General features: G+C 44.1%; 1 protein-coding gene across 2 annotated transcripts in view; it reads left to right on the top strand.

Annotated features, from left to right (window-relative positions):
• Positions 1–11,686, top strand: part of Glis3 (GLIS family zinc finger 3) — a 429,706-nt gene extending 418,020 nt beyond the window's left edge. For both annotated transcript variants that reach the window (XM_028894398.2, XM_028894415.2), the window contains 2 exons: positions 6,490–6,672; positions 7,473–11,686. In XM_028894398.2, coding sequence (XP_028750231.1) covers positions 6,490–6,672; positions 7,473–7,609 — 320 coding nt within the window. In that variant the 3' untranslated portion in view covers positions 7,610–11,686. The remainder of the gene's footprint in view (positions 1–6,489; positions 6,673–7,472) is intronic.
• The last annotated feature ends 1,609 nt before the right edge of the window (positions 11,687–13,295 follow it).

The following is a 13,295-nucleotide window of genomic DNA, read 5'->3' as shown; positions in this document are numbered from 1 at the left end:
CTACTATACAGCAGTTGCTAATCTAAGCTCTGTGGACAAACAGTGGCAAATTGGATGAGGTCCCTGACTTCATGGAACATATTCTTTGGGGAGAAAGAGTATGTGGAGATAATAATAGAGATGCACACATTTATCCTTTTTTTGGTTGTGAGCCTAGCCTTTAATGGCTGAGCCATCTCTCCAGCCCACAGTTATCATTTTTTAAGACTGTTTCTTGAGGCAGTTTTAGGTTAACAGTAAAAATTTCTAGAAGGTAAAGGTGGTTCTCTGGTAAATCCCTTTCCTTTTCCAGACTTGGTTGAAAGATATTTGAATACTTCTCAAGGGCAGAAGGTCACAGATCTCCAGGGCAATCTACAAAGAGCCATTGGAGGAAAAAAAAAAAAAACTCAGGAGCCAAAGGGAATCAAAGTATATGTTTCCTCTGTGTGTTCCTGTCTCTGGGACTCTGATAGGGCTTCTGTCCATCACTTGGGCTCATCCACATCCCTACAATCATATAACTAAGGTCAAAAAGTCTACATTTCCTAAAGTAATCTGTAAAATTACAGTCTGCAGAAAAATAATGGATCTCAAAGCTCATAAATATACATCCTTCTTTTGGCTAACACAAAAACCCAAATAAACAAAAAACATCCCAAAGGACTCATCAAGGCATTGCCATTGCTGAGTCCCCATCCAGGCACGGGATGCTCAGCAGTGATGACAGGAGAGTCTCTTCACTGAGACTGACCCTCATTAACGCTAGGCAGGGCTTCCTGCATAGACTTACCATCACAGACAAGGTCAGACCAAGGAACCATGTCAAACCTTTATGTATTGTCGTTTGTTCTTCCTGTTTGAGACCCTGCAGGCAAGAGAATAACGTCTCTTTCATTCCTGCATTTCTGTTATAAATGTGAGATATACAACCATTCTGCCCTATTTCTGTTTGTAAATGGGGACATTCATCTCAACTATCCAGCACCTTCCCTGGCGTCACCATCACGTAATACAAGAACTTAGTTTAGCCAACACAGTGTATGATATGACTTGACACTTTGCAAGGTGCGATCTGCTGGTATGAGTCTTTATCCATGCATGTACATAAGTTGGGTAGAGCCTTCTCTGTTGACCATCACCATCACGGGTTTCCAAGGATGCCACCAACCTGTGATGCTCCCACTCCTTGTGTGGATAGTGAGGTGAGTCCAGAGTAGAGTGCACCGCGAAGATGTGACACAAATTGCTTTCTGCTACTGTTGTTTTCCGGAAGGGAAAGGGCACTACAGAACCGGTGAGCACCCTAGTAGTTTAACATCCTGAGGGGAGTGGGTGAGATGACTGTTGTACTTAGGTATTCAGGCTCCCGTTCCTTCCCACAAGGCTGAAGTGCGAGATGGGTAAGAAACAGATAGATGTAACAGTCTAATACACTTCCTGTCTCGAAGGCCAAGAGACTAAAATAATTTATCTGCCTTTATTTCAACCCTTAGTCCACTCTGTGCTGTTCTTTCAAGAATTTAATCAGGAACTTTGCTGAAACATGGCTGGCTAAGCCTGGGAATCTGGATTGACCTAGAGTTACATTGTCTACACCAGTACTACACCAGTACTGTGAACCATGTGTGGTTGTTTAGATGTGGATTATTTAAAACTGAATAGAAGTCGGACAGCTCCCTTCTGATGCTTGATAAGCACATGTAAGTACTATGTCATGTCGGACAGTGCAGACAAGCACTGCCATCACTGAGGAAGGTCCTATTGGGCATCACTGCCCTGGAAATCACCTTCTCCCTCCTGGAACTTCCTCTTCCATTTGGGAAGGAAGTTGTCACCTAGCAGTGGAAGGGGGACTGTGAACTCTTGATCTCACCTGTCATCAAAGGACCCCAGGAACCCTATGTGACAAAGTATGAAAAAAACTTTTAGGAAGGGATTGTAGTGATATATGAAGAAATTCATGGGCAGTTATAGGGACTAAAATAGCATACAAATAATCTTATGTATGTATTAATTTATATAAATCTTGTGTATATATTAATTTATATATTAATTTTAGCCATCCTGCAAAGTATTCAATTCCACTATGACATTTTTACATGTATTATATAGCCCATACCTCCTCCCCACTCTTATGTGTATGTGCATGCGCGCGTGTGTGTGTGTGTGTGTGTGTGTGTGTGTGTGTGTGTGTGTAATTCAAAGTTGTGAAAGCATATATCTGGCCATTTCTCAACTATGTAAATAAAGATAATCGCTTTCATTCATTTTTATACCACCTACATTATTGTTATATTTAGTCCCAAATCTTTTGATAATTAGGAAAGCAAGTTTGTTTTTAGAAAGAAAAACTTGCCAAACTTGAGACTAGGAGGAATGAGTCAAGTTTCCTTGATCTTTTAGATGTTTCACTTTAAATAAAATGAGATGACTTTTACGTCCACCCTCTCCCATTCTTGGAAGTGAAATAACTTGTTAAAAAAAAAAAAGAGGGGCGGTGTTTGTAAGTAACTGTGATAGCTAATATTTCTTGTCAGCTTGTGTTGGTTTCTGTGTCCCCATCCGTTATCAGTCCTCAAGGGCAGGGACCGGCTCCTGGTCCTTTGGTCTCTCCAGCTGTTCTTGAACTAGCAGTTGATAACCATTACTAACTGACTGACTGACAGATTGGCTGACCTTGCCATCGCTCTCAGATTTTATGCACACAAAATGTGTTAACATCTTGCCTCATTTTGCTTTGGGTCTGAGAAGTCATGTTCTTTCCAAATTTGCTGTTTGAAAACCATCCACTGGAATACAGGAACCATTCATCTGAAAAAGAGTTGGCCTTTCTCTAGGATTGCATGTGTGACAAGATCCTAATGGAATTTTTTTTTTAATTTTGTTACTTTTACGGAAATTGCACTGGGTAGAGAACATGTTAAAATTCTTTGGTTTGACTTAGCACCACCACCCAAGCAGTGTATTCGGTGTCTCTGTTGGAGCTACCCGAAGTGGGTAGGGTGCAGTTAATGAAGAAGAGTCTCCTTTCCCTGGCTAGCTATTAGAGTAATTAAACATGCTTGTAGGGACATTCTGTTTTTGATAGGTTCTCCAATCAGGCACAGTCCCCAGGCAGGAACTCTAGACTCCTTAGCTCTTTCCTTCCTTAGGTCCTACCTGGGAGATAAAAGCCCAGAATCCAGTGTGGATTATCACTAGGTATATTTTGCTTTATCACAGACCTTTTAAACTTGTACACATCACAACACCAGAATACAGTTGGAAGCGTGTGACATTTCCGCTGCCTCTCAGAAACAGGAGGGGAGATTCAGAAAAAGAATGAATTAGTTTTCACAAAAGGCCAGTGAGTGTCTCTGCGGTTGTACCTGAATGATTGATGTCCCTGTTTAGAGAGCCGTGGGAGTTCAGTGAAAAATGGCTTCTCTTCTTGGAAGGGTAATGTTACACTGAGGAGTGATAGGAAGGGATTTATGGGTGACAAATCTGAACAGAGCCAGCATGGAGCTGTAGATAGCAAATGTCTGCTTTGCTCAGTAAGGAGGCATTACATTCCAATAGAGCATGGTAATCATTTCTTCCTGATGGACCCATACTGCTTTTACATGTGCCTGCCTATGGGGACCCAAAGTCAAGCTCTGTCAAAGGGATGACCCAAACTGACAGATCCAATTTCTGGTTCTTTCAAATCACTTAGACTTGTTGTTCTGGGCCCACTGCGGTGAATGAAGAAGTCCTGGTACATATTAGCTCCTGAAGTGTCTGGGAACCATAACTTGTTTCTCCTGTGAGCCTATGATGTTCCATTTTCTTCAACTTGTGATATGCTTTCAAGATTATAATAACTCAATCGTCATTCCATACTGGAGCTTACTGCCTACAGTTACATCCATTCTTACATTTGTTTATTGAAGGACATCTTGCCTTTTGGGGAATTTAATTTCCCATAATCAAATTTAGCTTATTTTTGAGAACTGTATTTTCATGGTAAAATTATTTTACTTATAATTTTGCCTATTTTGCAAATACATATATAAATTATATTATTAAAATATAGAGAACATCATTATATGCTATGTAGATGCTAACTTGTATAATTTTTATAATTGCTCAGTGTAAGATCATCACTACCATTAACCCCATTTTACATTTTACAGGTTAAGACACTGAGACACCAAGACTATGCAGTTGGTATGTATTGTAGTGAGGATTTGAACCCAGGCAGACAGACTCCAGAATACTCACTACTATTAAAGTCTGGACAGAAATAGAACAAAAAGACAACCACAGATAAAAGTATTTTGTTGTGTCCATCCTATGCTTAGACCTTCACAAGCTGATCTTTCATAAACTATTAATTTTGCGTCTTGCCTTTTTTAAAAAGAGACCAAACAGAATGGCGGTGTTAGGGTGCCTGGTGGCGCTGTTGGAGGGCTGGCCAGTTCTTCCATCAGGGATGTGCATCTTTCTGTGCTCTACCCTTCCCTGACGCTGGACCATTTGACCTCTGGTTGTGTCATCGTTTGTGTGTAATGACTGTCTCAGCAGAACGTGCTCTTCAGAATAGTCTTCTCGGGTTGCTCATTCTCAGAGGTAAAACTGAGGTCCAGAGGAGTAAACCCAGGGTATACTTCTAGTTCGAGGTAGTCAGGCACTTGTCCAAGGATTTGGAAAAGAGAATCTACTTTTCCCAATGTCTATAAAACTAAGCAGAGTACCTTCTTCTCCAGTCATACTTCAGCCCCAGGGAGAGACCTTTGCCAATATAATACATAGAATATGAAATGGCATTGTTATTTTAATGTCTGTTTCTTGGTTATTTGGGGAGTTGACTTCTTCATTCTGGTCAGTTACTTGAGTATGTGAGAGTGATCTGTTTGGATTTTTCTTTGCCTGTCGCATTTAAAAGCATACAGAGCCATTGGGAATCAAAAACAGAAGTCATTACTTCATTTTCCTCTCTGCTTAGATATGGGATGTCCATAGATAAGTCTTAGTCTAAACTGTAATGATGCTGCAATGATCCTTTGCCTTTCCCCAACCTTACATGAATGTTTTCTGTGGAGTCTATATAACATGGATTGTTACCCACTTAGAAAGAATTGCACTCCGGTGGGAACGTGGCTTGAACAGAAATCTGCATTTGGTCTCTGTCTAACTTCATAAGCTCCTGGAGGGTGGGGTCTGTGTCTTTAGGAACAGTTAAGCACATTTTTAGTGCTGTTTACAGCAACTGTAGGCTAGCCCTCCGCCATGGTGAGCCAGGCATTTCCTCAGTAGCTTAAGGTTCCAAGTGAGCCTTGAGAAGAATGTATTTGAAGTAGGGTGCATGTACCCAGTTTCCCTGGTTTTAAAGAGAGCGAAGACGAACCAGATAGCCCCACCCTTCCTCATTGAGAGAGTCTCAATAAAGCTTTCCAATCTTAAGAAGAGATGGCTGTAATGGTAGAAGACATTCGAGACCAGGATTCCAAAGTTGTGTGAGCTGGTTCTGTCTTCTCTGTCAGTTAGTGTTTGCAGAGGAATCCTAGGGCGCTTCCTCTAGTAATCCCCTCATTTTCCCCATTAAAAACAGAATAGTAATATCAATAGTGACTGACATTTCTAAAGCACTTTAAAACGTTATAAGCTTGCTTCCTTAGCCAGTGACTCAGTCAGTCTACACAATAGCCCTGTGCAGCAGACAATGGCCTTCACATTTTACAGCTGAGGAAACACACAATGGAAAGCAGCAGCGGGGCCTCCGCTCCCCCATCAATAGAGTGTGGAATGAAGATTGCATTATGATGTTTTTAAAAGCACATTACACGCTCAGGAAGTAATCCACTGATACACATTATCATGAAGCCAAGAGAGACAGGGGGAAAGTAAGGAATCGGGAGGATGGAGAGGATCATAGGAAAGGACCACATGGGAACGCAAGAAAAATGCCATTGAATAAGAGCAGAAATGGAGGGGAGAGATGGAATATGACTATCAATCGGTTGGTGGAGATTTTCAAGCATTGGGGTGTCTTTCCTCGTTTCTTTCATCCTAGTATTTTTTCGCGTCCAGTTTCCCTTTGACTGCGAGGATCAGAACAGCAATAGTGACATAGAATCCAGTACACCCAGCTGTGGGGCACTAGGAACCTATTTGAAACCACAGGAAGATGGAAGTGTTAGAAAGATGGATAGATTGGTCTATACTAGGTTTTGTTTGTGTTTATGCTGTGTATGACTAAGGGCCTTCTGTGGGGTTTTGGTCAAATGTGGAAATGGACTGAAATGTAGGATACAGAAGTTAAGATACTTGCACATCCCAGTGAAAGAGACTGGGATGAGAACATTTCTCCCTAAAATGGTCACAAGCCAGCAAGCCTTGAATGCAGCTCATCCAAACACTTTGTTTAGAAGACGTCTCAGGATGCAGAGGCATTTTGTCAAATCAGTCTGACTTCGGTGGGGTTCTTCCTGGATAGGGATGGTTTCTGCCTTGAAATAGCTCATTGCCATGCTTGTATTTCAGGATTTTATGGCCAGCTGCAGACATTCTGCCCCCCGCATTACCCTGATTCCCAGAGAACTGTGCCACCCAGCAGCTCCTGCAGTATGGTGCCTTCCTTTGAGGACTGCCTGGTCCCCACGTCCATGGGTCAGGCTGGCTTTGATGTTTTCCATAGAGCCTTCTCAACACACTCAGGCATTACAGGTGGGTGTCTGTGCCTTAGTCAACAAGAAGGAAAGCCGGATGCTTTTCTTGTGGCTGGCAAGGACTATGTGGAATCTAGTAGAACTCCCCCTGAGATATTTCTCATCATCACCTTCTGCCCTGGCTCTCACCCTTTGCCCACCCGCACAAGGGCCAACATTTCTCCCCTAGACTATGGCACTTCCTTCTAGTATGCCTCCCCAGTTCACCACCCCACCTCTGCCTTTCTCCACACTTGGCGTTGCTTGCTAACCCAGTGATAAATTATGCCACTTTCTTGCTAGGATATCTTAGTATCCAGTCTCATCCATTCTCAAGCTGTCTTCTCTGGCACAGCAGTGAGGCCCACACGATTTTACTGTGTCAAGTTCTCCAGACCTGCCTGCACAGACTTGGCCTTCATTTTACCCTTATTCTGGCTTATACTCAACTTTCCTGATTCCACGTGTCCCTTCGTCTCTGCCTTAGCTCTGTTTCTTCCTTCTGGAATATTCTTTCCTGACTTTACCATCTGTAACTCCCATTCTTTCTCATGACTCAACTTTACCGTTGTCCCCTTTCTGAGGTCACCCTCAGTCCTTGCTAAACCACTTTTGACTTCAGCTAAGGTCATATTTTGTGTTAAAGCACATCCATGCAAACCAGTACCTTCCCTCATTCTGTTCCTCAAGGGCACGCCTAGAAGGCCTAAGTCTTAGCTCCCACCAGCATCTGTAGGCTGGGAGCATCTGTAGGCGGCATGGGGGTGCTGTGTAGCCAGTACAGGCACTGACTGACAGCCTGTGTCCTTTCTCTTCCAGTGTACGATTTGCCTTCAGCTTCTTCAAGCCTCTTTGGGGAAGCTCTTCGCAGCGGCCCCGAAGATCCCACATTCTTGCAGCTCAGCGCTGTGGACCGTTGTCCTAGCCAGCTCTCCTCTGTGTATACTGAAGGCTGAAGGCTCCCCGGGTCTCCCCTGCACATCCAGGACCTTTGAGTCACCTCTCATCTTCATACTCTGACAAGCAGTGTGAGGATGCCCACCAAATCTGTGGAGCCAGTACGGTCACCAGGTCTTTGGAAGGCAGGACTGGATGGTCATCGGATCTGGCTTTTCGGGAAAGCTTGCACCTCTTCCATTTCCCCTCAATTGGCTGGGCCAGGTGACATGCAGGAATTTCTTTTCAAAGGGAATTTAGAGTCTCACTTTAAAGATACCTGTTCCTTACTGGCTGTCAGCTCTCAAAAGACACCAATGAATGTGCACATGAATGGGATGACCCTTGCTCAAGACTTAAGGGGAAGACTGCCCAGTTACCAGAGGCAGAATGTGCTGTCTCGCCCATGTTTTCCCTCATGGCTGAGTGATGCACAGCCATAAACAATGTGGGAAATCCATGTCCAAAGCAGGTGTGGCTTGGACTCTCTCAGACTCTGGCTTTAACATTTGTCTTGCATAGACCATGCTAACTATTGCTTCTCGATTGATCCTCCAATGGCAAGATAAGGTTTTATATTTGGCAACCTACTTTGTTTTTGAACTTCAAAGACTTGCTTTTTACATCTACTTTTAAAGGAAAAGTATTTAAAGGTTTGTTCTTTTGGTATAAGTCATTACCGTTTTAATCACCCCAGCTACATGTATTTTACCCCAGCTGGAGCTCTTCCTGGCCTAATTTTGCAGTGTAGCAAAGGTTATCTGAGGGAAACAGAATAGTACACACACACACACACACACACACACACACACACACACACACACACACCTCTGCCTGCCTCCCTCCAGGATTGTTGCAAAAACCCTTCAGTCCTGTGTATGGTGGTATATACCTCTAACCCCAGCACTTGGAAGGCATTCTGAGTTTGAAATGAGCCTGGTCTACACAGTGAGTTCCAGACCAGCCAGGGCTATATATTGAGACCATCTTAAAAAAATAATCACCCTCCTGTATTGATGCCTCAGTGACTCCAGCTTGAAAAATGTTTCATTTGAATGGTTCATATATTGGCTCAGCTCTGGTTGTGTGCCCAGGATAGACTGGGAACCATGAGAGATGGGACACATTGAGTCATGTATGTAGCTTTGTTCAGGAAACCAAACCGAGGGCACCTGTTGTCCGGTTACTCTGTGTGCCTTCTGCCTGGTTCCTTACAGGGATCCCCTCATCTGTCTGTCTCCTCTGCTCCCCTCCCCGTTTTCCTGTTTCCCCATCCTTTCTTCCTCCTTCCGAACAGTGTTTCACGCATACCGACTATTCACCAAATCCTAGCAACTCTTGGGAAGGTTCACAGAAGGTAGACTCAAGAAAGCAGCTTTTTGGAACTCTGCTTTGAAGGCCTGGAATTTTTCAAAAAGCACACAGCCATTTTATGTTAAGCCTAAACAAGACATCATTTTCTGGTGATATTTTTAGAAGGGTACTTAAAAAGATGCTCTGTCCTAGGGCAAAGGCTATACAAATAAGCCAAACTCCAAAAAGCTGGTCAATTCCAACATTCTAGTTCGCTCACATTTCAGGATTTTTTTTTTCTCCTTAAAAAATGCTTTTTTAGCAGAACTGAAGCTGAGTGCTTTATGAAACTGAGGTCACTGTGACCTTAAATAGCTTGGTGTCTGAGGGTCAGGAGACTGCTTATACCCTAATACAGACCTGTGAGTCTGGTCCCAAGTCAGAAGAGTTCCACCTCATCCCCTGCTTCATTCCAGGATGCCACTGAATAGGGAAGATACAGAACCCAGTGTGGGTCCAGTCTCACAGCACTCGGTCTGGTGCTGCTCAAGAGGCCGTGTTCTTGAGGGGAACTATTGCGTAGACGTCTAAGTCACAAGACTTTGAATTCTAGGTCTTCTGAGCTTTAAGGAAGGAAGCTCATCGGGCCTCCTCCCCAGGTGAGCTCACGCTGCTAGACACTACCACCCTTGTAGACCTGGGGGCCATTAGACTTGGGCTGATCCTGAACACATACATGTCATCACACTGGCTTATTTGATAGTGACCCTCATTTGACTCCTGTCACCCTCTAAAAAGAAAAGGAGACCCCACTCTCAAGAGCAGCATATATCAGTTCCTAAACCCTCAAGCTTTTACAAGACACTCCAAGCACATTTCATTTGGGTGATAAGGAAAGAAGAGGTGAAAGGTAGTTGATTGACCTTATGGAGTTCTAGAAGGAGGAGGAGAGTCACAGAAGGGAACATAAACACAGGACCATGTATGACATCTCTCCCTGTGATGGAGACATCAGGCTTAGGAACCAGGCTCTGGACTCATGGTGGCGCTGTTCCTTTCCTGGATCACCTAGGAGGACCTGGTGTCATCAAGTCCTTATTACTAGACCATACATCTCAGCCCCAGCCCCACGGCCTGCCCCAGAAGGACATTCTGGCTGTCAGAAGCATGCGTGGAGCCAGGTCCAGTGCGGCCCCTCCCCCACCAAAGGCCCTGAGTGTATTCCTGACAGACACTGGTCTGGGGGCCAGGGCCTCGTGACATGGCACGTTCAGGGTCCTTCAAAGTGTACAAGCTGTCTATCCTTGGGTTCTGGGATTTCTCCTTAGCTTAAAATATGCCCCTTTCTTACTGTGGCCTACATAGTTCCATCAGTATTTTTAAGCAGTGAAAAATAGAGCTTAAAAAACATAAATTATTCCCTTCCATTCCTAGGCCTTTTTAGCCCTGATGGGTAGCCATTTTCATAAACATCCAAATGGAAATTGTCATTCCCCTTTAAAAACAAAAACACAACAACAATAAAAACTAGTGCTTATGAAAACATGCGTAGCACAAATCCAATTATCCTCTTACATAAAAAAGATGAGCGTGCCTAGAGACATTTCGTTGCTCCATCCATTGTCGTAACTCCCTAAAGGGACGGCATCGAAGTGGCACTTGTAATTTACCCTCTGATCAGCACTTAAAAACTGGGTAAGAATTCCATGGCCCCATGAAGTAGAGTCCCTTACATGGATCTACGTCCCATGGCCCAGGTGGTTCTGAAGTGGAAAATGGCGTGTGTGGTGGACCACAGCATGAAATCCCTGGGTAGTGTTGGTTATGTTCAGGCCTAAAGTGACCACCTAGCAACTGCCCTAGTTCACTACTGCAAGCTTAAAAACATCTCCCCATCACAGAGCTCTCAGCCCTCCTCAGCCCTGATTGCCTGGAAGTTTCGACAATAGCCTCCAATAAGGTTCAGTTTTGTTATTTGGTGTTTGATTTGATTTGACTGTTTAGACCAATGTTGTTATTGCTGTGGATAAAGTAACAGGGAAAGAGAAAAACCAAACTCATTGGACAAAATGGTGAGTGTAGAAATGAAGAGATTTATTTTGTACAGACAGAGAAGCGTCCTCTGTAATGTTGCTGACATAAAGCACTTTGGGGGAAAAAGTGGAAATCTGTTTTCCATAAATCACGCAGGCCCATGTACATTGTTCTATATACTCACGTAGAGAACCGAGCTGCATATATCATCCTGGATATGGGCCTGTTTGATGGTAGGGCACATCTGGTGCTTGTTCTCGTAAATCTTTTAAGGAATTAGGTACACTTTTTTCTATTAATATGTATAGTTTTGCGATTTGTCACAGTTATGTTTCATATAATCATAAGTTATTTTGTCTTGTTTCATGAAGTCCTTTTTTTATGTCAAAAGTAAAATGAAGGGATTGTGTACTTGGCACAGAATAAAACTGGAAATCGAGGCTGCCCCTCCCGCCTGAAGCACTCGTTCGGTGCCGTCTCCTTCAGACACAATGGTGACCAGTGTTGTTTGTTTGTTTGTTTTATTGTTCTGTTTTGTCCTGTCACCAGCCTCCTCTCTATTGGGGATGGTAATTATAATTAAAAGCAGATGGGGAGGGGGGGTCTGAGGCCAGCTTTAAAATGCCGCATCGCTTTGGGCCAGAACTGAAGCCTGGATTTAATTATAGATAGGAGGACGAAATGGCAGTAAAAATGAATGTCTCCCCGAATCCTTTACATGTTGGGAGTGTCCATAAATAAAACATGAAGTTTTATTTCATCACATTTAATTAAAGCTTTTATACATGTTTTATTGGTTATTCTATTAATCCACTTCCCAAACTGGATAAATGTGTGCGAGGGCTCGGAGTTTATTTGTGCTCTTTCAATGCCGCGCTACATCATGCTCCAGCAATGCCTCCAGGGCTTGCTACCCCAGGTGCTGGGCTCTCAGTGCGCTGGCAGGGGGAGGAGAGGCCTTTCAGGTCCATTTTCCTAAAACCTTTCAGGGAAGATACAGCACCGTCAGCTTCCAAGGATCGGGATCAGCATCCCCGGTGCCCCTTGAGAACAGTGCTTCCTGCCCTGGTACTCTGCTCTTAGAAGGCCACCTAGTCCCGTGTTGTACTGTGTTTCCTTTATACCAGGGGTTCTCACAGGGGTTCTCAATCTGGGGGTCGCAGTGTTCTGCATATCAGATATTTACATTATGATTCATAACAGTAGCAAAAGTACAGTTGTGAAGTAGTAGTGAAATAATTTTATAATGGGGGGGTCACCACAACATAAGGAACTGTATTAACAGGTTGCACCATTAGGAAGGTTGGGAACCTCTGCTCTGTACTCACGCATCAGGGAGAGTGGTCAGGGTGGTTTGACACCACCAACCTACTAGCCAAGCACAGGCTCTTACCAGGTCACCATATCAGCTGGGAAGGCCTGCCTTCAGTTCCAACACGCAGGAGGCAAAGGCATGGTTATGAGTTTGAGGCCATCCTAGGCTACGTGGACTTTTAAAATCCAAGGGAAATGATCCTTCCGAGGAGCATTTGTGCAAAGATTTTATTCAAGAGTCATTTTAAGGGACGCTAGACAATGGCAGGGTACCTTGCTGGGTTCCTTGAGGCCAGAGAGCGGGCACTGACTGGGTGAAGGAACTCCTCGGCTTCCTCAAGCAACAGCAGCTGTGGTTGTGGTTTGTTCCAACCCCCAAGGGGACGGTTTGGCAGTAAGGGAGAGAGGTGGTGGTAGGGAGATCCCATGTCCTAGCAAGGCCTTTCCTCTGCCAAGAGTCTGAAGCAAGGACACCTCAGAGGTAAGATGTTCACGGCAGTATTATTCACAATAGTTCCAAACTCGACACTGATAGGAAAATGAACCAGTGAGCCTTGTCTGAATGATGTAGTGAACGAGATGCCACAAAGGGGGTGACAGGACCGGAGTCCCACGCAGCAGCCTCACAAACCTGATGGAGAGAAGCACAAAATGACCACTCAGCGTGCCTTTATTAATGGCTACTTTAAAACAAGAAAAACTGAATTCAATGACATAGTTTAGGTGGTGCTGCTGCTAAGGGCAGCAAGGAAAACATTACCACGGAGTCCCGACTCGGGGAAGGGCTCTTGGGACACAGAGCTGCTGGGAGACGATGCTTCGTCTCTTTGTCCACGCGCTAGGGTACCCAGGTGTTCGCTTTATAATTATTTCACTGTGCATATATATTTTACAGTTTTTTACTTCAGATAACAGAACACCAAGTCTTTCATCCCCTCCCCCTGCGCTCTGCAGACTGCTTCTGCGAAGAGCCGGATGGTGCATGTTTTATATGTGGAGGGCTACCTGGTCCCTTTTTCAACTGCTCTACCACTGTCGTTCAAAGCAGCTGTGGACAAGGCACAG

Source organism: Peromyscus leucopus, chromosome 1, assembly GCF_004664715.2.
Source record: "Peromyscus leucopus breed LL Stock chromosome 1, UCI_PerLeu_2.1, whole genome shotgun sequence".
Taxonomy (NCBI): Eukaryota; Metazoa; Chordata; class Mammalia; order Rodentia; family Cricetidae; genus Peromyscus; species Peromyscus leucopus.
The sequence above is the reverse complement of the archived record's forward strand: the minus strand, read 5'-3'. Positions and strand labels throughout refer to the sequence as shown.